At 43.5% G+C, this 22682-nt stretch overlaps 1 protein-coding gene across 6 annotated transcripts; it reads left to right on the top strand.

Moving 5' to 3' along the window:
* The first annotated feature begins 16027 nt into the window (after nucleotides 1-16027).
* Nucleotides 16028-21315, top strand: LOC136505528 (uncharacterized). Of its 6 annotated transcripts, XM_066500694.1 has the most exons (8): nucleotides 16028-16593; nucleotides 16990-17133; nucleotides 18069-18110; nucleotides 18874-18982; nucleotides 19053-19123; nucleotides 20443-20517; nucleotides 21035-21103; nucleotides 21200-21315. In XM_066500694.1, the coding sequence occupies exons 1-2, from the start codon at nucleotides 16280-16282 to the stop codon at nucleotides 17021-17023; spliced, it is 348 nt and encodes a 115-aa protein (XP_066356791.1). In that variant the 5' UTR covers nucleotides 16028-16279; the 3' UTR covers nucleotides 17024-17133; nucleotides 18069-18110; nucleotides 18874-18982; nucleotides 19053-19123; nucleotides 20443-20517; nucleotides 21035-21103; nucleotides 21200-21315. The 6 variants fall into 6 exon arrangements, with proteins under 6 accessions (XP_066356791.1, XP_066356790.1, XP_066356789.1 ...); XM_066500693.1 differs by lacking the exon at nucleotides 21200-21315 and having other exon boundaries at nucleotides 18918-18982; nucleotides 20264-20517; XM_066500692.1 differs by lacking the exon at nucleotides 21200-21315 and having other exon boundaries at nucleotides 20264-20517.
* Nucleotides 21316-22682: the final 1367 nt, after the last annotated feature.

The raw sequence follows: 22682 nt of genomic DNA, 5'->3' as shown, positions 1-22682 counted from the left end.
CAGACATGGCCCGAAGGATCCACCTATCCCGTGCTTAGAATGCCGCTGAAGGGAGCCCAGGAAGGTCTCGTTTTAACTATAACATCTCAAGACTGCATCGTTCACTGGCCAGGTACCGTTCCTGAGGATGACGGTACCCAACTAGTCGACGATACAACAACAACAACTCTACCCTACCAAGAAGGAGACTCGGTCTGTGACCTTGAAACCTCTACTGAAGTTATCAAGAACTCCGACAGTACGGAAATCAACGATGATGACAGAACAACTCACGCTAGAGAAGTACTCATGATCCGCCGTCCTCGATCACCATTGATCCCCCCAAAAGTACCCGACGTTAGGTCTTCAGACGAATCCGAATCCAACATATCACCATTTATCCAGGGGCACGATGGTGAGACTGAGAGTCAAAAGCAAGCGAGAGAAAGAAAGAACAAATTGAAACAAGGATGTCAACGTCGTGCTAAGCAGCGAAAGGACACTTGGATCAAATATGAGTCAGATCTAGCCGAGTACAACAGAAGAAAATCAGAGCGAGAGGTCGAAGAAGGACGAGCAGTGAATACACCCTACGATAAGATCCAAGAAGCACTAGAAGAACTTAGGGCGACTTCACATCCCAATGAAAAACAAGAACAGCTTTGGGACTTCCTCCGATCAATGGTCCTAAGGACGCACGACGAAAGGGCCCGCTCAAGACTACCAGACAGGTCAACATCTCATGAACTGGAAGATCAAAATCAAAGGAAGTCCACCTTCGAGAGACTAGGACCAAGCGGAAGTCACAACGGAGAAAGTAGAAGAAATCATAATAAAAAAGACCAGGTCGAACAGACAAGGAAAGCCAGAAGCAAAGCACCCACAAGGATAGCTACGCAAAAGTACTCTCACTAAGACAACAGTTGGCAAGAAGGGGGCGCTGAATCAGAATACACAGAAGCCAGAACACATGATAGATTCCCCTGTTTTGCAAACAGACTGGCTTCAATACGACTACCTCACAAGTTCAAACCGTCCAACCACTCCAAGTATGATGGCAAGACCGAACCAAAGCAATGGCTCATGATTTACTCGCAATCGATTGAATTAGCCGGAGGAGACGATGACATCAAGACCGTGTTCTTTCCCATGGCCCTAGAAACCATGCCCCTTCAGTGGTTTGACAAATTAAATCCAGGATCAATTAGAAATTGGGAAGACTTGCAAAGAGCTTTCTGTGAAAATTTCATGGGGATTATTACACATCCAATCACCCACGCAGAGTTAAAAGGACTCAAGCAGAAAGGAGGGGAAAGTCTAAGAAATTACTATCGACGATTTGGCGAACTAGGAGCTCAAGTACATGACATCACTCAACGAGAAGTAATCGAAGCTTTCTCGCACGGAATCATGGCTAGGTGGCAATTTCAAGACTTCTGCAAAGAAAATCCAAGAAATAATGAAGAATTCAGATGAACAGTGGAAAAGATGATTACTGTAGAGAAAAAAACAAGAGAAAGATTCCTGGATAGAAACAACAGAGACAACCCGGACAGGCAAATTCCTCGAATAAGCAGACATCAGGAGAGAAAGCGTGGTCCAAACAACACAGTAGCAATGGCTGACAAATCAAAGAAGTTTTCAAAACCCAGAAGATATGACAACATTGAGAACATACGTTGCCCCTTGCACCCCAATGGAAAACACACCATCGAAAATTGCTACACCTTCAACGAAAGATACACAAGAAAAGATAGTAAGGGGAACAATAAAGAAGACAATCCGAAAAAAGAAGAAGACAACCATGAAAACAAAGGATTCTAAAAATCAAGGGGGACAATGGCAGTAATCTTTGCCGGAGTTTTAGATTCCAGAAGCAAACATCAAGAAAAGCTAGCGTTACGAACCATCATGGCAGCAGAACCTGCTACACCAAGATATCTCAATTGGTCATACCCAATCCAATTTTCAAGAGAAGACCAATGGACCAGCGTAGGAAATGTAGGCCATTACCCACTGGTTCTAGATCCAACCATTGCCGGTATGACTGTTACAAAAGTACTAATCGACAGAGGAGCCGGACTCAACATCATTTTTTCAGAAACTCTAAGGAAGATGGGACTACAACTCGCCAGGATGATCACACCAATGAGCACGCCTTTTTATGGCATAGTACTCGGCAAGGCAGCAATGCCACTTGGACAAATCACCCTACCGGTTACTTTTGGGACTCCCTCGAATTACCATACAGAATTCATCAAATTTGAAGTCGCGGACTTCGATTCATCATATCACACAATCCTCGGGCGCCTAGCACTAGCAAAATTCATGGCAATACCGCATGATCCGTACCTGTTGCTTAAGATACCAGGGCCTAACGGTGTTCTCTCTCTTTGGAGTGATCTGAAGCGCGCATTTGACTGTGATGTTCAGGCAATCCAAATTGCAGCAAAAGCACATGCCAACGATGGAAGAAAAGAAATAACCACTGTTGCATCAGAAATGAGCCCGGAAGAGCTCGAGATACAGGCTAAAAAACCAAGCATCCTAGCACCACCAAAAGAAGCTGACGTCAAGCAAATCGACCTGGGCACCGGTGATCCCTCAAAAAAGGCAACTATCAGTGCCCACCTATCAGCAAAATAGGAACTCGCGCTCACCAACTTTCTTCGGGACAACAAGGATATCTTCGCTTAGAAGCCGGCCGACATGCTAGGGGTCCCAAGAGAGTTGGCTGAGCACAGAATTGATATCAATGAAGGCTCCAAGCCTGTGAAGCAATGACTACGACGATTCTCTCCCGACAAGAAGGCAACAATTAAAAAGGAAATTACAAAACTAATGGCAGCCGGATTCATCAGAGAAATCCTCCATCTAGATTGGCTAGCAAACCCAGTTATAGTATAGAAAAAGAATACGGACGAGTGGCGCATGTGTGTCGACTACACAGATCTCAACAAACACTGCCCGAAAGATCCATTTGGGCTACCACGCATTGATTAGATAGTTGATTCAACAGCAGGATCTGCCCTATTATCCTTCCTAGATTGTTATTCAGGATATCACCAGATTGCATTAAAGGAACAAGACCAGAGCAAGACATCTTTCATCACTCCATTCGGTGCCTACTGCCACAAAACCATGTCATTTGGACTAAAAAATGCTGGTGCAACTTACCAAAGAGCTATCCAAACATGCCTTGGTGATCAGATCGGCGAAAACGTAGAAGCATACGTAGATGATGTAGTGGTAAAGACAAAGAACCCGGATACACTAATCGAAGACTTAAAGCAAACTTTCGAAAACCTGAAAAGATGGAGGTGGAAACTGAATCCAAGCAAGTGTGTATTCGGAGTTCCTTCAGGACAACTACTCGGATTCTTGGTCAGTCATCGCGGAATCGAAGCAAGCGCCAAGCAAATTCGAGCCATACAGGCTGCATGGCGGCCCTCAATCATTTCATATCAAGACTGGGCGAAAAAGGGTTACCTTTCTTTAAATTACTGAAGAAGACAGACAAATTCGAGTGGACAGAAGAAGCTAACGAAGATTTCAAGAATCTCAAGGCATACCTCACCTCCTCACCAGTTCTCACACCTCGGAAGAAATACGAAGATATGATGCTATACATTGCGGCAACTTCTACGGTGATCAGCACTGCGATTGTCGTAGAAAGAGAAGAAGAAGGGCATGTATATAAAGTACAACGCCCCGTATACTACATCAGTGAAGTACTGTCAGAATCAAAAATCCGGTATCCACATGTGCAAAAACTACTCTACGCCCTCCTAATCACTTCACGCAAGCTTCACCACTATTTTGAAAGCCACAAGGTTACTGTGGTGACAGATTTCCCACTCGAAGACATCCTACACAACAGAGATGCAACGGGGCGCATATCTAAGTGGGCAGTTGAACTTGGTGCTCTCAATATCGATTTCACCCCACGAAAGGCAATAAAATCTCAAGCCCTGGCTGATTTTGTTGCTGAATGGATAGAAATTCAACAACCCGTGTCAAGCACCATCCTGGATCATTGGAAGATGTACTTTGATGGATCACTCAAGCTAGGCGGAGCCGGTGCAGGCGTCCTCCTAATTTCTCCAGACGGAAAACAACTCAAGTACGTCCTTCAGATATTATGGCAAGCTACAAACAATGAAGCAGAATACGAAGCCCTCATCCATGGACTACGAGTGGCAATTACCCTCGGAATCAAGCGTTTACTTGTTTACGGCGATTCAGCAGTGGTAATCAATCAAGTCAACAAAGATTGGGACTGCACCAAAGAAAACATGGGCGCTTACTGTACCGAAATACGAAAGCTCAAAAAACATTTTCAAGGATTAGAAATTCTACACGTCCTGCGCGATTCTAATATTGCGGCAAACGTCCTTGCCAAGCTCAGATCAGACAGGGCGAAGGTCCCACCCGGTGTATTCATAGAGGAGTTATCAGCTCCCTCTATAAAACAACCCTGTGAGATAACCCCTAAAATCTTAGCCAAAGGCACCCAGATCTTGGTAATCACCACTTCATGGACCCAGGTTTTTATTGATTACATCAAAGAGAATAAGTTGCCAGTGGAAAACAAGAAGCTACCCAAGTTGTTCACAGAAGCAAGAATTACGTCCTAGTAGGAGACAAGCTCTATAGAAGAGCCACATCATCAGGAGTACTCCTAAAATGCGTCTCATTTGAAGAAGGCAAACAAATCCTAGATGAAATACACTCAGGTTGCTGTGAAAATCATGCCGCTTCAAGAACACTAGTCAGCAAAGCATTCCGCACCGATTTCTACTGGCCAACCGCTTTGAAAGACGCAGAAGAACTAGTTAGAAGATGCAAAAGTTGTCAGATGTTCGCAAGACATGCTCATGTGCCAGCCCACAACCTCATATGCATACCACCTGCTTGGCCCTTCTCCTGCTAGGGGCTAGATCAAGTAGGGCCTCTCAAGAAAGCAAAAGGCGGCTTCGAGTACATCTTCGTGGCAATCGACAAGTTCACCAAATGGATTGAATTCAAACCACTAGCAAAATACAGCGCAACCAAAGCAGTCGAGTTCATCCAAGACATTATGCACCGCTTCGGCATGCCCAATCGAATCATCACGGATTTGGGTTCTCCCTTCATGGCCACAGAATTTCAAAGTTGGGCACAGGACTGCGGTTTCAGAATAGATTACGCATCAGTCGCACATCCAGAGGCCAACGGACAGGTCGAAAGGGCAAATGGACTCATACTAGCTGGATTAAAACCAAGATTGTATGAAGAACTTGTAGACTATGGATCAAAATGGATTGAAGAATTACCCAAGGTTGTATGGGGGCTACGGACTCAAATAAGCAGAGCCACCGGATACTCACCCTTTTTCCTGGTGTATGGATCAGAAGCCGTACTACCCGCAGACTTGATCTGGACATCACCAAGGATAGAGCAATACGACGAAGGAGAAGCAGAACACACCCGAAGATTAGAACTCGACAGTATAGAAGAAGTCAGAGTAAACGCTGCCCTACAATCAGCAAGATACCTCCAAGGACTAAAGCGCCACTACAACAAGAATACCCAGTCTCGATCATTACAAGTCGGAGACCTAGTACTAAGAAGAATACAAAAACCGACAGACGCCACAAACTACTCAGTCCATGGGAAGGTCCTTTTATTGTCACAAAAGTCATCGGACCGGGCACATACAAGCTCATAACTAAAGACGGAAAATAAGTCAACAATACATGGCACATCAGTCAGCTATGAAGATTCTACGCATGAAAACAACTCAAGGGAAAATATGTATACAAGACACAAGAGATCAACGTTCATGATCAACAAAGATAGCGCTCAACAACAACATATGTACCATTGTGACCTATCAATATTCATGATCAATAAAGATGGTTCTTTACTCGACAAACATATGTCTCATTATGGCTCCCCCCGAGTTGTTTCTAACAACCGAACAAAAAGCAAAATGGCTGAAAAGACGCCTGAGCATACCGGCCGAGAGCAAAATAGCCGAAAACATGCTTGAGCCCGCCGATGAGGGTAGCTAATAAGCTAACACCTGAACCAAAAAGCAAAATGACTGAAAAGACGCCTGAGCATACTGGCCGAGAGCAAACTAGCTGAAAACATGCTTGAGCCCGCCGATGAGGGTAGCTAATAAGCTAACACCCGAACCAAAAAGCAAAATGGCTGAAAGGATGCCTGAGCATACCGGCCAAGAGCAAAATAGCTGAAAACATGCTTGAACCCGCCACCGATGAGGGTAGCTAATAAGCTAACACCCGAACAAAAAGCAAAATGGCTAAAAAGACGCCTGAGCATCCCGGCCAAGAGCAAAATAGCTGAAAAGACGCTTGAGCCTGCCGATGAGGGTAGCTAACAAGCTAACACCCGAACCAAAAAGCAAAATGGCTAAAAAGAACGGCTGGATCGCCTGGAGCTCATCTGGCGTCAGGGAGTTCTTTTCCCACCGGTCATTAACCGAGGGACCAGATCTAGAATGTACAGCAAGAGAAGGAATCAAATAGGCGGCATAGAACCAATCAGCATGCCAATCCCTCACAGAATCAACCAGGTCATAGTTAAAGAACTTGCTTTTAAGACCCTGGCGAAACTGAATCCCACAGCCGCCAAGAACATTGGTGTCTTCATGGCGGGGTTGAGGCTTCAAACGAAAGAAGTAACGGAAAAGAGAAAGAGAAGGAGGAATTCCAAGGAAAGCTTCACAGAGATGTACGAAAACAGAAAGATGGAGGACGACATAGGGAGTTAGATGGTTCAGACTAACCCCAAAATAACCAAGAAATTGATGAAGGAAGGCGGAAGCAGGAAGGCAAAGACCGGCATGGATAAAGGAGATGAAAAGGATAATCTCACCAAGACCTGGAGCAGGGACCCGATGCTTGCCTGGAACTCTCCATTTAGCAATGCCCTTGCTCTGGATCAGACCATCGCCGACAAGCTCATGAAACTAGTCTTCAGTTGTTGTCGGAGCCGGCCAAGCTTTCTGGGCAGCCCTCATGGCCACGAACTCCTGGTTCTCGATCATGGAAAGTGATGATTCCTCATCCACGAAGGTTGCCTGGGACTTGCTCGCGGCCTTCTTCCTACCCATGTACTAACAGAGGCAAAAGGGCACTAGGGGAAGAGAAGGCTTGGACGACAGCGCAAAGATGGCGGCGGCAATAGCGACGGCGGAGGTGCAAGGGCTAGGGTTTTCAAGACAAAGGCAGGGTACCAAAGAAAAGGAGGACAAAGGCCTTTAAATAGATTTTACACCGATAAAAATGCGGCCCACCAAGCCCATTAAAACATGGTGTGAGAACACAACGGTCCATTTACTGACACAGCTAAAATGATGAAAGACACAAATCCACACAACGGTACAGTTCAATGGGTAGATTTCGGACGTATCCATCCAGCAAAATGGCAGAGTTACCATATGGCTACAAAAAGAACTCATCAGCCATGGAGCAATGGAAGGTTACCTCACAAGGAACATAACAACCTGGTTCTAACATAAAGAACTCAGGAATCTCATAGACAACTAGGACATCAGTAGAATAAAGAATGACAACTCAGAAGACAAGATTCTCTCTATTACAAATGATACGAGATTACACATCTTACAAGACCCAATGAACTCGGAACTACGACAGGCAAGTAGCCAAAAGGAACCCGGAGACAACTAGGCTCTGGAACGACTATGTGTTCCAAATCGCTACTCGGTAGAACAAACCGCACTCGGCTACACTATTTTCTTCAAAGGACGGATGCAGTGCACCCAAGGCAAAAATCTGCAGAATGGCAGGACAACATGGAGGAGAGAAGGCCGGCAGGCATCTATCTACCCAAGCCCGATGTGATGCTGGATATGGTGTTGATCTGCACCGGACAGTCTCAAGACAAGCGGCAAGGATCAACCCAGAACTACCAGATGAAGGAACAAAGCCCACATCACAAGACTTCCTCCAACTACTACCACATACATTCTGGTACATTGCTGCTATGGGATTAGTCTACCTCTAATCCCTATCACAAGACTTCCTCTAGCTACATCAAGACATACGAGAACTACAAAATGCGCCCGGGGGCTGCTCTACCTCACAAACTACCATATTCATGACTATAGAGACTTTAGAACAAGCAACAAAACGCTCAACGAATCAAAATAGCACTCCAGGAGGGTATTTATAGACCGAAGGGGAGGTGCACATGGACCAGGAGCACCAACGAAACAAGCCTAACAAAGGACACAGTGAAAAGATAGAATTCAATGAAAGAGGACTCAGGCGTGAAGGAACAGTACTCAACAAAAAGCATATTCGGGAGAATATACCAACACAGTACAACCCGTGAACAAAAGACATTTACACTCAACCACCACCATACTCTACATCTGACAACAACAGACTACTAGAGAATACGCCAAGACCCTGTATCCGAGCTCTTTTGAACAATGCTCGGGGGCTGCAACAGGGGAAGTTTTCAATTCAAAGAACAACTCAAATTCAAGACCCTCCAACTTTTTGTTCCAAATAGCAAGAGGCTCGGGGGCTACACTCAGTAAGTGCACTTTTTTATTCAAAAAAAAGCGCACATCACTCAAAAGACTTCTTCAAGACAGACGACTTCAAGGACACACGACGAAAAGAACCCGGAAATAGCTATATCCGAGCTCTTCTCGACAAAGAACCCGGATACACGCTCGGAAGCCCTTCGACGAAGAATCAAGTTGACTTCAAGAAAAGACCCTCAAGCTCCTTGTGCCAAACAGCAAGAGGCTCGGGGGCTACATCCAAATGGGAGTACTTTTTTCTTCAAAGAAGGTACACACCACACGAAGATCTCACGAAGCGCTACACGGTTTTGCTCAAGAAAGCACTCGGACGACGCTTGTTCCTGCTCGACAAGACTTGAAGGAACAAGACGAGGCTTCCAGAACTCAACCATGAAGTGCTCAGGGCTTGTCGGTGCGGGACCCACGGGATACCCCGCAAGGAAGGGAGAAGAACTAGTCTAACTAGGATTCTTCCCCCTATAATCTTAGTAGTAGTACTATTCTATAATCCTACTATGAACTCTCATTGTAAACCAACTAGGACTCTGGCCTCCTGACTATATAAAGGAGGGTAGGGCTCCTTGGATCGTGAGTTCAGAGAACAATGGTACGACACAACACTTTACAATCAAACCAACACAAAGGCTAACGCTGACTGGACGTAGGGCTATTACTCGATCGGAGATCGAGGGTCCAAACCAGGATAAATCGACTGTCTCTTGCGTTAACCGTCGAGTTCTGCATACGCTGAAGCCTGAACATACTGCCTCGGGGACCCCCGAGGCAGGCTATCGGTGGTCAAACATCGACAAGTACCACTAGCTAAATTCCAAACTCTATAAGCCTTACTAGTAGTGGAGTAACCAAGCAAGAAACCTTCATCACATTTCTTCTCAAACTTGCTCAATCTTGTGCCTTTCTCCAATATATAGCATTTGCAACCAAAAAATTGAAAGTATGCAATATTGGGCTTTCTTTCATTCAAGAGCTCATAAGGTGTCTTCTCCATCATGGGATGACAATAGAGTCGGTTGCTATAGTAGCAAGCCGTGTTGATTGCTTTAGCCCAAAATGAATGACTCACATTATACTCACTCAACATTGATCTTGCCATGTAAATCAAAGTTCTATTCTTTCTCTTAACTAGGCCATTTGATTGAGGAGTGTATTAAGCCAAAAATTGATGCCTAATTCCAAACTTATCACATAAATCATCAACTCTTGTGTTCTTGAACTCACTTTTATTGTCACTTCTCACTTTCTTGATGGTGGTCTCAGATTCATTGTGAATTCTCTTGATGAATATCTTGAAGGTTGCAAACATATCACTCTTGTCAACAAGAAAGAACACCCATGTATATCTAGTGAAATCATCCACAATTACAAATCCATATTTGTTTCCACCAATACTAGTGTAAGTGGTTGGTCCAAACAAATCCATGTGTAACAACTCAAATGCCTTAGATGTACTCATCATACTCTTCTTAGGATGTGTGTTGCCAACTTGCTTTTCGGCTTGACATGCACTACAAAGCTTATCCTTCTCAAATGTGTCATCTTTCAAGCCTCTAACTAGATTATGCTTAATCAACTTGTTCAATTGTTTCATTCCAACATGACCAAGCCTTCTATGCCATAATCAACCCATGCTAGACTTAGTGAGCAAACATGTTGACAATTGAGCTTCTCTAGCATTGAAATCAACCAAGTATAGATTTTTATATCTAAAACCTATGAATATCAAGTTAGAGCCATCAACAATTATGATCTCTACATCATCAATTTCAATTATACACTTGAAACCAAGATCACAAAGTTGAGCTACTAACAATAGGTTAAAGTTCAAGCTCTCTACTAGTAGCACATTGGAAATGCTCAAGTCATTGGATATTGCAATCTTACCAAGCCCTTTGACCTTGCCTTTGCCATTGTCACCAAATGTGATACTATCAATCCCATTGCTATCATTCTCATTGATTAAATTGAACATTCTTGAATCACCGGTCATGTGTTGTGTGCACCCACTATCAAGCACCCAATGCCTTCCTCCGGCTTTATAATTGATCTACAAAAGAAGATCAATTCTTTTTAGGTACCCAAACTTACTTGGGTCCTTGAAGGTTAGTTACCAAGGCCTTTGGTACCCAAATGGCCTTCTCCTTTAGGCCCACAATTAGTGTACCAATGAACTTAGCCTTCACACCATTGGCACCCTTAACAAGCATGTAACAAGAATCTAATCTAATTGAGGATACATTAGGTTGCTTGTTCTTGTTAGTCTTGCAATATTGCTCTATATGCCCAACTTGCTTGCATATATTGCAAAACCGACCATTGCCCTTCACAAAGGTAGTTTTGAAAGTGACAAAGTCTGCCTTGCCTTTCTTGGGGGTATAGCCCAATCCCTCTTTATTGAGAGAAAACCTTTGGCTACCCAAGCACTTTAGCAAGCGAGCATCTCCACTATAGGTATTGCCTAAGGCACGAGTGAGCTCATTCACATCCTTCTTGAGGGTCTCATTTTCCACCATTAGTGAGGCATCACAGGTGAAACCATCACTCAAAGGTGAAGTAGAAGTAGTAGTGCTACAAGAAGGGTTAGTGGGAGCAACAATAATGTGCTTATAAAAAGATTCATCAATAATATCACATGTTAGTCCCACATCACATGACACAATCACTTGCTCCTTCTTGGCTTCTTCCTCCTTGACTTGTTTGAGGAGACAGGAGTGAGCCTTTTCAAGCTTAGAGTGAGCTTTGCAAAGTATCTCATGGTCTTCCCTTAGACTCTCATGAGAGGCATTTAGTTCATCAAAGGATTGCTCAAGAGATTTAATCTTCTTGCGTAATTCTTTGCCCTCTTTTCTCTTCATCTCAAAGCAAGTGTGCACTTGCTCACACATGTCCATGAGCTCCTCCTTGGTGTACTCCTTCTCATCATCACTCCTATAATCATCACTTTCACAATCATCATCACTCATATCATATTTTACCTTGATAGGCTTTGCCATGAGGCATGTCGATGGAGTGTCGAAGATGGAAGGCTTGTTGTTGATGGCGATGCTTGCTAGTGCTTTCTTGATAGATTTCTTGCCATCATCACTAGAGCCATCACTATCCCAAGTGACCACATAGCCTCCACCCTTCTTCTTTTGGAAGGTCATCTTCTTCTCCTTCTTTTCTTTCTTGTCCTTCTTGTGCTTCTTCTTTTCATCCTCATCATTGTCACTTTTGTAGGGATAATCCACTACAATGTGATCGGGGCTCTTGCAATTGTAGCATCTCCTCACATATTCTTTGTTCTTATTGTTGTCTCTTCTCTTTCTTGCACCATAGCCCTTCTTCTTCATGAATCTTCCAAACTTGCACACAAAGAGAGCCATGGCTTCATCATCGATGTCACTTCCATCTTCATCATCACTTGATTCTTCTTTCTTGGACTTGCCCTTGTTCTTGAATGATGAGCTAGCCTTGAATGCCACACTCTTCTTCTTCTTGTCATCCTTGTCAACGCCCTCCCTTTCCACACGGTATGTCTCTTGTGTCATGACATCACCTAGTACTTGGTTAGGGGTGAGTTGCTTCAATCCTCCTCTAATGATGATCAATCTCAATGTCTCAAATCTAGGAGGTAAGCACATCAAGAACCGATAAGGGACATCATCATCATGGATCTTCTCTCCCAAAGCCTTTAAGTCATTGACAATTACTTGCAATCTATGGAACATCTCTAGAATGCTCTCATCATCCTTCATCTTGAGGCTTGTCAACTTGTCCTTGAGGATGTATAGCTTGGCACTCTTCACTGCCGGTGTGCCCTCATAGGTCTCCTCCAATCTCTTCCACACTTCACTAGCTTTCTCACAATCCTTGATTTCCTCAAACACCTTGGAATCAATGGCATTATAGACGGTGCTAAGAGCCATTGTATTGCATTGCTTGTTGGCCTTGTTAGTGTTGGTGAGATTGTCCGGATCAAGAATCACATAGTCACTCTCGGTCACATTCCACACTTGATCATTGATTTAATCAAGATATATCTTCATTTTTCTCTTCCAATAATCATAGCATGTGCCATCAAAGAACGGTGGTTTGCCCCCCCACATGGTTGAACACAATTTGAGCCATAATTTGACACCGAGGTTGTTTAGCCTTCAATCAAACGGTGACCACAGCACCGATACCACTTGAAAGGTCGAAATATGGCTAGAGGAGGGGGTAAATAGCCTATTTAAAAATCTACAAGATCAATTGAGCAATTTGATTAGTATGACCAATAGCGAAATGCAAACTTGCTCTAGCTCTACAAGGGTTGCAAGCCACCTATCCAACAATTCTAGTCACTATAATCACTAGGCACACAATTGGCTAAGTCACTACTCACTAAGAGCCCTCACACTTGCTACACTAAAGAGCTCCACTAGATAAACTTAAGCAACAAAGCAAGCTCTCAATTCTAGCTACACTAAAGAGCTTGCTACAACTAGTTTGCGGGAAAGTAAATGAGTGAGTAGGGTGATTATACCGCCGCGTAGAGGAATAAACCAATCATAATGTGGATACAGTCAATCACTGGGAGAAATCCAATCACACAAGAGACACAAGATTTTTCTCCCGAGGTTCACGTGCTTGCCAGCATGCTAGTCCCTGTTATGTCGACCAACACTTGGTGGTTCGGCAGCTAATAGGTATCACACACCTAGCCCACCACAAGAGGCACTGCAAGAACCTACCCATAAGTGAGGTAACTCAATGACATGAGCAATTTACTAGAGCTACCTTGAGGCTCTTCTCCGGGGAAGGTGCAAGACCCCTCACAATCATCGGAGCCGGCCACGAACAATCACCAACTCATGCCGGAGCTCCTCTGCTGCTCCAAGCCATCTAGGTGGCGGCAACCACCAAGCGGAACAAGAAATCCATAGCCACAACGATCTCCAAGTGCCACTAGATGCAATCACTCAAGCAAATGCACTTGGAATCACTCTCAATCTCATTATGATGATGAATCAATGATAAAGATGAGTGGGAGGTGTTTGCTTAGGCTCACAAGGATGTCAAGTATGTCAAAGTGCCAAGAGGGTGAGCCCTAAGACGGTCAAAAACTATATATAGTGCCCCTTGGCTCTAAGAGCCATTGGGAGCTCGCAGACATGACCGGACGCACCCCAGCGTCTAGTTGGCTGCGTTTGGTCAGCCGATGCCTGCCATGTGTCCTCCCTTTGAATGTCATCCGTTCATCTCTAACGGTTAGCTCCCGATCGCGCGAATACTTAAGTTAGGACTGGACTCACTCCTTGATTGACCGGACTCTAGAGTACACAACGTTAGGTCACGAACAGAAAGGTTCCAGAGCCGATTTTCATTGACCAGACGCGTCAGATCAGAGACGACCTGACGCGCCCATGCGTCCGATCGCGCCACCACGCCGCCTTGCAATTTGTGACCGGACGCACCGGTCGGTCCTGAGCCAGTGTCCGGTCCTTCCACCTCGCTCTCGGCCAGAGCAGCACCCCTACTTATAATTGACCGAACGGTGCCTAAGGTCAGGTCCCGCGTCCGGTGCAGCGTCCGGTCAGTGACCGACACTGCCTTTTCTTTTTCTATCTCCTCGACCGCTTCGCCCTTGCTTCCAACTTGCTAACCACAAAGTATAGAACTTGTGTGCACATGTGTTAGCATTTTACAAGGGTTAGAAGTTAGCACACTAGGTCTCTAAATGCAATGCATGAATCATGTCACCTAGTGGCACTCGATAAACCGATTAGCCAAAGATTTTCCCTCTTTATAGTATGACTATCGATCCTAAATACACTCACACCCTCTATGGTGTCTTGATTGATAAAACAAAAACCTATTTGATACCTTTGTCTTGATCAACCTTGTTTTTATTTTTCTCTTTCTTCTTTTCAAGTTGGAGCTTGATCATCTTCAATACATGTCCATCTCCATCTCCATGGACTTCATCACCATGCTCCATCACTTATATGTACCAACCTTAACACTCATGACAAATGTTAGTACTTAGGTTTCATCAATTAACCAAAACCAAACTAGAGCTTTCATCCTCCCTGCTACCGGGATTGCTTGGCTAATTTATAAAGCATTTGATCAGCTGGAACAATTTTTGGGTGCATTCCTATAGAACCGAACGAGCCCTAACCGAGTGTTCTGCTGGCAGGCAACAACCGGTTGTTGGAAATGGAGAAAGCAACCAAGCAACAAGCAGAAATAAAATACAAATAAACAAACACGCGAATTTTGAACCATTAGATCAACATCTAACACCACCTGTCTCTTATGTTGTCTTTGTTCGTCATGCCATGCCATGCCGTCCGATGGCTACTTGTTGAGCGACCCGATGCCTGTTATGTGTTGAGCCGGAATTTATATTTTTTTAAATTTATCTTTTGCAAAAATAAATAAATGAGTCAATTTTTTTTAGAAATTATACGGTACAACGCATACATAAAAAACGCACGTACACTCAACCCTATGAACATATACATGTAAACCCTATCCATTTGAACATCATCCAAGACAGAGCCGGTAAATAATGCTCGAGATGGACAAAGTTACAAGTACTATTATATACTTACTATATGCCACCGGTTGGATCTGCTGGATGTAACTTACCGCCATTTAGACCAGCTTAAGACATCGCCAATTAATTTGGCGGAAGGTTGCCTGGTTAACGATAGTTGACGGCTAATGCAGGCAGTTGAGAGAACGAGAATGAGATGTACGTTTAATTTTTCAATTCTTATTTAAAAAATCAAAACGAATGATCTCGAAGCCAAAAAAATATTACAATCTTCTAAATAGTTGTTAAAAACAAGCACGACTCATTTTACCTATATCTGGCATCATAGATTTTGCATTTTAAAATTAAAGGCCAGTTTGGTATAGCTCTGCTCCACTAAAACTACCTCTGCTCTACTAAATCCACTATGACCTGCTTCAGTCTAGAGTTTATGGATTGGGTGCACCTGTTTTGGCCTGCTCTACCTTCAAGGATCAAAGGTTTGATAGGAATAGCCATTTATACCCTTGATACTGTATGTTGTGTTGGAACTAGTTGTCCCGAACAAGGTGTAGGAAACGAGGCGTTCTAACGCTTGCAACCCGAAGGCCAAGCCTTCCATCGCACCGACACAATTATCAAGGAACAATGAATTCTTGTGGTTGAGCAAAAGTCAGGTACATTTTGTTGGCATCCGAGCTCTCTTTTTATAGGGCACCGTTACATACATTTCCTTATAATACACGATTGTTCTCTGTCTACCACAGAATTTACCCCAAACAAAGGTGGCCAGCTCCTCCGAACGAACCGATGGCCACGTCACCCAAAATGTGCCCTTCCGTTGGATCTCGATCTGTGTGGCCACGATTTGCTGAATCAGCTTCCAGCGAAATCAGCTTTTTGCATAAATCTTATTTACTTTCTACTCCTCCTCTGTAAAAAAAAACTTCTACTATAGTTTCCGTTGGAATCTAGCTTCCGCTCCACATTTTACTGCCCAGATATTTACATCGGCACCTCGGCTTCTGCCCGATCCGGCCTCACCAACCTTCTCTTCCGCACTTCTTCCTCCTCTTCGATCCCTCTCTCCCGACGCCGTCGGTGCCACGCCTGGAGCGGCCCGACCACGTCGGTCGCCGGCCCTCGGCGCCGCGGTGCCCAGCCTCCTCCTCCTCCACGCTCCTCTCCTCCTCGCGGACCGGGGCGGCATGGCTCCATCTCCCGATGCTAACGGCTGCCTAGGGTTTGGCCTCTCCGCCGCTGCCCATCCGTACGCGGCCACGCATGGCCGCAGCGGCGTGGACGGCCATCTGCACGGGGCTCCCCGCGGCGGCGGCGCTCCCGGCGCGGCAGTCCGCGGCACAGCCGATACCGGCGCAGCGGCCCACGGCGGCGGCACCACGTCCTCCAGCCTCCTCGTCGGCCGCCGCTCTCCACCTCCGATGCCCCATGGACGGGGACGGGAGGCCCCAGCCGAGGGCTTCGCGGGGTCCATGGCTGTTAGCAACAACCGCCCCCACAGGTACGCCGACATTTATAGAAACCCATACAAGTCTTTAGGCTTGTGCTTTGATCTATGGTTTTGTACAGATGAATACTGCTGCGAGTTTTGCCCTACCTTTCCTTGTTATGATCACTAGAATTATGCATCTTGCTGTATGATGAGTGCTGCGAGTTTTAGCACTACCTTTTCTTCTTTTGATCACTGGAACTATACAACCTGTTGTGGGGTGACATTTTTTAGATAGCGTTTCCTTTGTTGTGTGTTCACTTACTCTCAGAACATTTCACAAAAAAAATGCCACCCCATACAAGTGCTTTTCTTCTCTATGAATCTGGTAATCCTTCCCCTCTATTTCGTACCTATGTTCATACTACCGAAGTTCTCATCATTAATTATTTTTTATGATAACATCAGGAGGCCATTACCTTGCTTCCTTGCTATGGATTGAGTATAGCAATGGATGAAGAGGAGATGGTCATTGGAGTGAAAATAGTTGACAGAGTCTCTCAGATATCAGAATACCGTTCTGGTACTGCACTGCATGTTCGACCATCACCGGTGGGTTTTAGTTAGTGAAATGTTGTTTGTACCAATTGTTTTTTTTTGGATATGTCATGTAATGAGGCAAGTGGAGTTCTAGGTGCAATTCCAGAGAGTGGATGTGGGCATGGCGGTTGTTAGGTCTTTCAGATTTAAGTTGCTATATTCTCTACCTTGAATTCTGTTGGAAGTCGGGTGCAGTAATGTGGTGAGACTCTCACTGCATGCTTATTAGGTCTATTTTGCATGGTACAAGTTAATAAAAAAATAAGCTCCATCAAAGCCTTACCTTTACCGCTCAGAAAAATCACAAATCTGCATGATTTGTTGCTCTAAATTTTGGGGAAACATGCTAATGCCCTATGAGGTTTTGATTATGATAGTTTGCAATAATTTGCATACTGTATTAAGATTGCTTATTTAAAGATTCAGGTTTTAGTAAGTTTGTCATATTGAACAAATTCCAGACACAAAAAATTGTTATTTAGCCTTCTCCAAAAAAAAGGCTCCTGCCTATAGACCTACGCTGTTTTGCTACTTGCTTTGGTTTGCTATTCACTTTGGTCATTGCTGGACCTAGCAAGACAATGTGTTGCCCATTTGTTTGCAGAGGAAGCTCCTACCTGACATGACCTCTCATGTCAGGTTGTAGGTGAGTTTTCTCTCTATAGGAAATTAGTACCTTTTCTAACAAGACAACACGTTCCAGCCTATAACTTTCAGTTCGATGTGTTTGGCACCATATTTCTGTTGCTGTCACTTAAATCGATGAAACCTATCTCAGTGAAAGAACTCTTCTAACATGTTGTTCAATATAATGTCGTGTCCAAGATATTTCGGCATCATTCCCCTTCTATCTGGAATATCTAGATTTTTCTGTTTCTCTTCAGATGTATTTACAATTGGGCTCACATTGATTTCCTCTCTTACTACATTTGACACTCTTTGCACAGAATCCATTGTGTTGCACAAAATGGGCGAGCGACGAAGAGCAGGTACATGTTCCCCACTCTAGCAACTCTCTTTCTCTATCTATGTAGGTTGATGCTCTGTAAATCTCGCTTAACATTGATTTGATTTTTATCCAAAGACGAAAATATTAGCACGGTTTTGTCAGTACTTTTGATCTCTAATTCTTTGTGTACATAAGTAAATAATTTTAGTAATTGACACCTCGGTTTTGTCAGTATGGTAGCTTTTGCAAGTTGTAACTGTATGATTTTTTAGATATCAAATTTAGATGGAGCTCATCACGTGAACTTGAACATCAGCGTGACCATAACAATGTATTTTCCATTACTGTTGATTATTCTATCTTTCATTTCATTTGTATCTCTTTTATTCGAATGAGTATTTACTTATTTTTTGCAAGAATTTCTCTCTGCTGCACATGTAAAGCTGATGGTGGAATTGTTGCTACACGTGAGGAGGTCGCATATTTGATTAGATCCATTCACTCTTTATTGTTTTATTTTTCTGTAAAATCTGGGTGTAATTGCCTGATACTGCTGCACGGGCGTTCGAAGTTATCAAGGTGAAAATACACTAGAGAACTTTTACTATGCTATACTATATCCTTCTTCTGTAGGTTCCTGATCATAGAGACCACACAAATGCAAATTATCTTGCTTTGTTCTCCGCATCTACGCCCACTTTTTTAAAATACAATATAGCCTATATATAAATGCTTCTAGATAATTAACTTAACAAGCCAACGATCTCCTTTTCCGATTATTAGAGCAGTGACCCTTTGTGCAGTTCTGCCCCGTTCTTCTAACCGTTCGGCGCCCTTTTTCCTTAAGTGATGGTGCAAAGGATTAATGAGAGGATGGGGGATGCACTGGCATCAGTCCCCGTATATGATAAGGTGCACTTCCTTGGCTCATGCTTCAGATGATGCCTTGGTTAACTTTGACAACAAAGATTTGCACGTGCAGGTTTTAGCTTTTAAAAACAGGATGGTGGTGGAGGATTTGACAGCAACACTGTGAAAATCCTGAAATGGAAGGTGTGTGCTTCTCTCCATTGATTTGCATTTATATGTTAGTTCTCGTTTTACTTAATTATAGTTCAAGGTGTTCACATAGAATCGTAGAGTAATTGAAAATGTGCTACTAAAGTACTGAGTATGCATCCTTTGTATATAATCCTTTACCTTTTTTTTTGGGTCATCTTTCATTTTGCTGGCTACACATTTCTGTTTGTACAACCTAAAAGAAAAAAAAATGTATGAATCAAAAGACTTGAGGACACTAGCTACTAGATTATGAGAACATTCATATATGTAATAGTTTCATTAAGACTTAAGCAGATGGCTCGAGGGATCTTTTGTTTTCTGCATGAATGTAGTTAATAGTTTTTGCTGGCTTTTGTCTTCTATAAAGAACTTAGGGTTTTCTATTTTTTAAAATCTTAGTTTAGGTGCTTCCAATTATGAATAAAATAAGAGCAGCAGACAAAGCAATTAGTATGTGGTGAGTGGATACATACAAAACTCATACGAACCTATCCTAAACCTCCGATTCTAGAAACCAAGATTTTTTTTACTTTCTGCACTATGGTTCATTGACACTCGACTTTACTAAAAAGGTGCTTGTGCCCACCTGCTGGCCTGCCGAGCTCTCGGTTTAGATTTAGCCTCAGTGGATATAGAATGCGATCACATTATTTGTCTTTCAGATAAGCTAGAATTCAGCTTTATTCCTTGCTATTTCCTTTGCTCATTTCTGATGCTTTATATAATTTCTTTTCCTGGTTTTCCTTCAAAGATTCTTGGCACTGAGATGGCTTATCCTTCTGCACAACAAAATTGTATTTTATTCCATGATTACGTTTTACAAATAGGTTTTACATCTAGCAACTTATATAGCATAGAAGTCATATGCAGCCTTGATACATACTGCCTTACTCTAAAACTAATCAAGGGCCTCAACAAAGGATATTTTCCCGTCATTTCTGTAAAGGGGTTGCTAAATGCAGCTACATAGTTAAAACATCTTTGTCTTGTGCCCTCCCCTTTGCATTGCCTTTGCTTGTGATGGACCTGTGTATTTTTTGGGCACTGCTTGTGATTAAATGTAACTTATGTCCAATTGCACTTCTAATATAATGTTTTTATCCAAATTTATCTGTGATTTCTTTTGTGCAGTTCTTCCCCGTTGTTCGAACCACTCAACGCCCTTTTTCCTTACATGAGAATGCAAAGGATTAATGAGAGGATGGGGGATGCACAAGCATTAGTCCCTGTGTATGATAACGTAAACTTCATTGGCTCATGCTTGAGATGATGCCTTGATTAACTTTGGCAACAAAGATTCCTACGTGCAGGTTCTAGCTTTTGAAAATATATAGGATGCTGGTGGAGGATTTCACAGCACCAATGTGAAAATCCTGAAATGGAAGGTGTGTGCTTCTCTCCATTAATATACGTAGATATTGTATATGTAACCCCTTTTATTAGGATGGCAAAAGAAAACAAATCTCCAATTGAGTTTCAGTTTTATATGCTTTTACCTTTTGTAACCGGTTCATACGGAAGAATGAGCCATTTGCCAGTATAAAATAGGTGTATTTTTTACTCTGCTTTAGTTACATGAAGCTTCCATTACAGTATGCAAGAAACTGTTAGCAATGAATGTTGTATTCATATTTGGCTACTTTATATCACATGGAATAGTTCTTTGTGGTTCTGCTGTTAGTATCTTAATAGGCCGTGAAAATTTAGAGAACCTTCATGTCTCTATAGATAACATAGATCTCAAATGCCCATGCATTCTTACCTGTTCTTTTGAGCAGTCTTTGCTTGTTTCTCTTTTACTGAGTAAAATCTTGATGTACGACGCAGCTGTTTGTGTTATATTATGTCATCTATGCAACTCAGTTTACAATGTGGCCAATTGAACAATGTTATCGATTACAGGTAGATGAAGTGAACTATATATATGCCAATAAAAAAGGGTTATGCTATGGATACTGCGAAACCAACAAGGTACGCTTCCAGCTAAGTGTCCCATCTACTACCGCTACCTCACATATTCAGAAACAATGGATGCCTATGCCTTCAGCAAAAATACATCTCAACCAGACTGCAGACAGAAACGCCGAGCCTAGAAGGCAACCGCTGGGATTGGATGAATGCAATAGAAGAATGATGTACATCAGCATCATCATGCATCGCCTATCACCAGACCTTCATCAGCACCACCACACATCGGCAGCTACTACCACCGAAGACAACTATTTGTGTACACCGGCTTAGAGATCAGCTACCGTGTATAGCTTTCCCACTATAAAATACTTATCCCTGTAATATATTTCAATAGACCTGTATAACCTCTTAACGTGCTACCGCGCGAGCGCGCGGAATCGTGCGCCAATCCACTAGTATGTAGAAAATTTCTCGGCTGCATGGTGTGCATCCGTGAACGGCATGGAGAAGGGGCCACGTGCGGACGACGAGGATCAACGCATGGGTGTCAGATTCCGTCGGTGGACTAGCTCGCAGGAAGGAGGAAAAGCACATGAGGGGGAGAAGGAAAGGGACGACTGGTCGGGACTTGGGTCCCACTTGCCAGCGGCGTTGCAAGAGAGAGGGAGGGGGCGGCTCCACAAGCGGGTGCCAGGAGCGTCCGCGAGGGCGCGGGCTCGTTAGACTGCGCACGCGTGTGGGTGAGAGGGAGCCGCCTGGTGGGCTGGGCCGCATGCGTGGAAGAGGAGAGTGGAGAAGGCCGGTTGGACTGGGCTACTAGGCTAGTTCCTCTTTTAATTTCCTTTTCCCCATTTTCTCCATTTCTATTTCTCTTTCCTTCTCCATATACCTGTATACCTATACACGTATGGGTAGGGATACAGTAGGGCCAAGCCTTCTAACTTGACTTGCTAGGGTTCATACTTGTGATATTGCTAGGATTCACACTTGGGATACGAAGCATACTCACGTCAAAAGTAATTTGTTGTAAGTCGTTTAATTAGGTACTTGTCATACATGAAACCAAGAAGAAGCAACTCACAAGGTTGTATTCTTATAATGCATATGCTCAGCTAGGGCGGCATCCTCATTATCCAGTGCAACTAGTACGGCTCCTATACAACGTGACCAATCACCACCCAATGTTTGTAGAAATATTTCAAAAAATTGGGACTTGGGCTTAGGAGATTTTGTGGAATGTTACAGGCGTATTATGAAGTCTGCTTTTGTTAACGAATTTCTCGCGCGGCAACACGTGGGGAATTCAACTACTGATTTATTGATAGGCCATACCTTTACTTGATTGGTGGCAGTATTGGACCCTCAGGCTCCCACAATCCAGCTTCTTATTAATTCATGATCTACAAGCTACTGTGCAGGATACAATAATCCTGGATAGGACAAAACGATGCAAAGCAAGGGCAACGCCAACGAAGCTAAGCTAGCTGCGCTAGGCTGTCAACAATCACCATTTATTCTGTGACGCAACACGTCCTTAATTTCTAAACGCTTCTGGCTACCTGCTTAATTAATACGTATGCTGGTCAGTCATATAATGAATAACTTTGCACCGCAGGTTTGTATGCGGGTGGTTCTTAAT

This window comes from Miscanthus floridulus, chromosome 14 (genome assembly GCF_019320115.1).
Source record: "Miscanthus floridulus cultivar M001 chromosome 14, ASM1932011v1, whole genome shotgun sequence".
Taxonomy (NCBI): Eukaryota; Viridiplantae; Streptophyta; class Magnoliopsida; order Poales; family Poaceae; genus Miscanthus; species Miscanthus floridulus.
The sequence above is the reverse complement of the archived record's forward strand: the minus strand, read 5'-3'. Positions and strand labels throughout refer to the sequence as shown.

Excerpts from the sequence above, each read along its gene's own strand:
- LOC136505528 (XM_066500694.1), top strand. The coding sequence starts at position 16,280 with ATGGCTCCATCTCCCGATGCTAACGGCTGCCTAGGGTTTGGCCTCTCC. Across the intron at positions 16,594-16,989 it reads AGCAACAACCGCCCCCACAG|GAGGCCATTACCTTGCTTCC; the intron begins GTACGCCGACAT and ends TGATAACATCAG.